At 44.2% G+C, this 4,430-nt stretch overlaps 1 protein-coding gene across 1 annotated transcript; it reads right to left on the reverse strand.

Moving 5' to 3' along the window:
• Window positions 1–3,663: 3,663 nt before the first annotated feature.
• LOC102839979 (60S ribosomal protein L29-like) lies at window positions 3,664–4,212 on the reverse strand. Its single transcript, XM_006831043.1, has 2 exons — window positions 3,793–4,212; window positions 3,664–3,714 (listed from the first exon to the last, which is right to left on the reverse strand). Exons 1-2 carry the CDS (start codon window positions 4,210–4,212, stop codon window positions 3,664–3,666), a joined length of 471 nt encoding a protein of 156 aa, XP_006831106.1.
• Between the last annotated feature and the right edge of the window lie 218 nt (window positions 4,213–4,430).

Below are 4,430 nucleotides of genomic sequence, written 5' to 3' on the forward strand. Positions count from 1 at the left end.
AAAGTGCCCATCAACTGAAGAATGGATAAACAAACTGTGGTACATACACACAATGGAATATTATGCTACCTTGAAGAATAACAAGGAAGCTGCAAAGCACCAGTTAACATGGATGAACCTTGAGGACATTATGTTGAGTGAAATTAGTCACAAAAGGAGAAATACTGCATAGGACCACTTCTGTAAAAGACTTAGGGAAAGAACCATACTAAAGGGGGGTGGGGAGATTCTTTGCTGATTGCTGGGATGTTGGGGTGGAGTGAGGAGAGGGACAGAAAGGTAGAGCACAGGGCAGGGAATAGACACAGGATAGTTAGGGTACTGGGAGGGGGGCAATACACAAAAGGGAAGAGGGGAATGGAAGAACAAAGCACAGGGGAGAACAAGTAGGCAGGTTTGCATGGGCTAAGTGGGACAGAGGTAAATAATAATGTATACACAACCTTGGAACAACAGGGTTTGGGGGTACATGAATTGAGACATGGTTGGAATAGGGAAAATGGGGGAAATAATGTTAAGATGCTTGGCTGTCTACGAATCTTGGTGTTCCTTGCATTACATTTTAAAATAGACACTTGAGGGGGAGAGAAAAGAAAAGCCAGAACTATCACCATAGAAAGCTTGTAAGTCTGTCTTCTGCCTATAGTGGATTGGGATACCTAAAATGGGGATACAATGAGCCCAGTGAAGGAGGCTGCCTGCGGAGCCTCTGCATTGCATAAGACTATAGGTAGAATCCTGAACAGCATCCAGAATCTTCAGAGGTGGGAAATTTCCCCCTGAGAGGACAGGCAGACCAGCCTAGAGTGGCTAGAAGAACAGAAGATACTTCTTGAAAGAAAGACCTACAGGAAAAACACAAAACAATAGAGGTATACCGACCAATTACTACAAGAACAAGCAAGTTGCCCACCCTGGAGACTTCAAGGCAAGGGGTCAGGACCCTCAGAGTAAACCCCCTTCCAAGAATAAGACTCAATGGGAATACACGCTCTGATGGATGACCAAGTTCGCCACCGACAAGGGGAAGTAAGGGAAAAACAACTATGAGGCTGCGAGCTAAGCCCTAAAGTTGTCAATAGACTCCTGTGAACCCAGGTGGAGACCTGGTTGACTAGCAGTGTGGCAAGACCTGGGGACTCTTGGGCCCAGAGTCAGTGACATAGCCATGGAGGACTGGAGTGGAGGGTGAAGTGTCCAGTGGATAAGAAAAGAGGGCATATCCGCAAGAGCACCCACACTTGCAGATAATACCCATTTGACCTAACCTCAATGACTGGGTGATTAGAGCTCAACTAGAAAAAGAAAGAAGAGGAAAAATAGAGTAATCTGAAACAATTTGATGAACTTGACCTACACCTATGGATGCAGTAGCTCAACATAGGGAACAAATCTTTGCAGCAGGGATCATTCCCAGCCCCTCCATACACAGAGTAGACAGGGATGGGCAACTTGGACACTGGCTACCCAAAAGGGGAGGGGTGGGTACAAAGGCAAGAAGTGACTGGCTTGCAAAATTTCAAGAGGGAACCTTGATTCAGAGGGCATGGAGCAAGGTAGAATCTCCACTGAGTAGTATCCAATCTGTCTAGGCGGGACTGATTAAAGGAAATGCGGATAGGTCTCTTGTGATGCAAGGGTGAATAATTGTTACTAGGACTGATTGTGAAGGTTGTAAATGTAAAAGTGGGCATTCTGTGGCAAGGAGAGGAGTGATTAACTTTGAAGGCTGGGAGCAGAGGTCCCTGGAACCATGAAGGGAGAAGAGCGGAGAGCGGAACCCCTACCCAGAGAGGCAGCCATCCCCGAGATGGAGGCAGAGATCATGACTTGAAGAGAGGGAGCAGCTGGGGACTCAGGACCCAGAGAGGAAGAGGGGCTGTGTGCTGACGACCGGGGGGAGGAGGGGGGAAGAAGGCTTATAGGATGTACCCTTTCGTTGATTGGTGATGCGTGGAGGGGATTGTAACCATGACAATGAAACAACATATGATAGGATGAATGTAAAACTGATGTTCTCCCATGTAAACTGTCACATAATTCACAATAAAACTTTAAAAATAAGTACATAAAATTAAGAAAGGTGTGCAACAAGGTTGTATTCTTTCACCATACTTATTCAAGCTGTATGCTGAACAAATAATCCAAGCAGCTGTGTTATATGAAGAAAAACGTGGCATTAAGATTGGAGGAAGACTTATTAACAACCTGCGATACGTAGAGGATACAACCTTGCCTGCCGAAAGTGAAGAAGACTTAACATATTTATTGATGAAGATCAAAAAACATAGCCTTCAGTAAGGATCGCATCACAATGTAAAGAAAACAAAAATCCTCACCACTGGACCAGTAAACAACATTCTTATCAAGGGAGAAAAGATTGAAGTTGTCAAGGTCTTCATTCTTCTTGGATCAACTATCAACACTCATGGAAGCAGCAGTCAAGAAATCAAACGACGTATTTCTTTATGCAAATCTGTGTAAATTTGCCTAAAAAAAAGGCATAAGACCTTTTTAAAGTGTTGAAGAGCAAAGATGTCAGCTTGAGGACTAAGGTGCACCTGATCCAAGCCATGGTGTTTTCAGTAACCTCATATGCATGTGAAAGCTGGACAGGGAATAAGCTAGACCTTAGAAGAATTGATGCCTTTGAGTTATGGTGTTGGAGGAGAATATTGAAAGTGCCATGGGCTGCCAAAAGAACCAATAGATCCATTTTGGAAGAAGTGCAGCCAGAGTGCTCCTTGGAGGCCAAGATGGCCAAACTTTGTCTCTCATACTTTGGACATAGTGTCAGAAGGGACCAGTAGCTGGAGAAGGATATCATGTTTGGTAAGGTGGAAGGTCAGAGAAAAAGAGGAAGAACCCCAACGAAATGGATTGGCCAAGTGGCAGCAGTGATGGACTCAAGCTAGGCAACAATAGTGAGGTTGGCCCAGGATCAGGCAGTGCATAAGGTCACTATGGGTCGGTATCGACTCGATGGCACCTAACAACAACACAACAAGTCACTTCTGACTTATAATGATCCTGTATAGTGTTTCTGAGGAGTGGTTGATGAGCTTGAACCACCAACCTTAAAGTTAAAATCGACCTTGCAGTCCAGTGCATTAGCCCATAGCACCACACCAGGACTCCTTGAACTCCTAGTGAGTACTTTAAAAAGTGTCATACATTTGTTCTTACTTGAGCAATTGATTTATCATTTCTAGGGTTATATCAAGTATTTGACTTGTTATCAGTAACTGCCAAAATATCTTCAGTCCTATAATTCCAAAATGGAAAACATACTTATAAAACACACAGCACATTTCTTTTATCTGTTAAATGGGTAGTTGAAAATCAACCATAATCAAAGATGTTTCAGTTAATACATATCCTTCTTCAATTTGTTTACTTAAATGACACAATCAAATTCTATGCTTTGTAGGATATGACAGATTTCCCAATACAATTGAATACATGAAGCTACATACATGATAGAAGCAACAATGCACAGAGTACTTATCTTCTTACTTTCAGAGAGTGCTACATTGAAATTTATTTATTTATTTATTTTCCTGCCTCATATTTATTTGTACAAACAGCACAGGAGGACACCAGCTCCATACGGATGGTAGCCCAAAGGGTCCTGCCAATCCCTCTGTCCTCAGATGGAGAACTCTATTCCATCTTTGTGGGGGCCTGAGCACCTTTGGGAGCCTGAGGTGAGACCTTGGCTGGGGCTGGAGTTAAAGCCTTGGCTGAGGCTTTAGTTGAGGCCTTGGCTAGAGCTTTAGCTGAGGCCTTGACTGGAGCTTTAGTTGAGACCTTGGTTGAAGCTTCAGCCTTAGTTTTAGCACTGGCCTTGGACTTTGGCTGACAGAGCCTCAGGCCCTTGGCAATGCGTGCCTGAGCACGCTTCCCCTGCTTGGGATGGGCAATGTAGGCCAGTCGACTGAGCTTGCGGTTGACACCCCTTGGGATCTTAGGCTTGATCTCCTTGCTGAGAGCCTTGATAGCCTCAGCACGTGCATCCACGGCCTTGGTGTTGTTGGCCTGCATCTTCTTCAGGCCCTTCTTGTTGTGCTTCTTGGCAAAGCGCATTTTCCTCAGAAACTTGGGGTCCACCCCCTTGAGAGACTCATATCGTTGTGATCGGGGTTTCTTGATACCATTTCTGTGCCATTTTCGGGATTGGTTGTGCGTGGTGTGGTTCTTGGACTTGGCCATGTCTGCACCGACGCCGCAACTCCCGGTGCGCCAGGGACCGGAAGAGGAAATTTATTTTTAAAAATAAGTATAATAGGCAATAAAATGTCTGTGAGTGATGGATAGGAATTTCTCATGAGGGATCTGAATAAATTTGAACCCCAGAGTTAAAAAAAAAACAGAACTTTAACACTGATTTCCTATGATAAAATAGGTTTCCTGAGATTTAGCTCAAGAAT

The sequence above is a fragment of the Chrysochloris asiatica genome, unplaced genomic scaffold (assembly GCF_000296735.1).
Source record: "Chrysochloris asiatica unplaced genomic scaffold, ChrAsi1.0 scaffold00002, whole genome shotgun sequence".
NCBI classification, from domain to species: Eukaryota; Metazoa; Chordata; class Mammalia; order Afrosoricida; family Chrysochloridae; genus Chrysochloris; species Chrysochloris asiatica.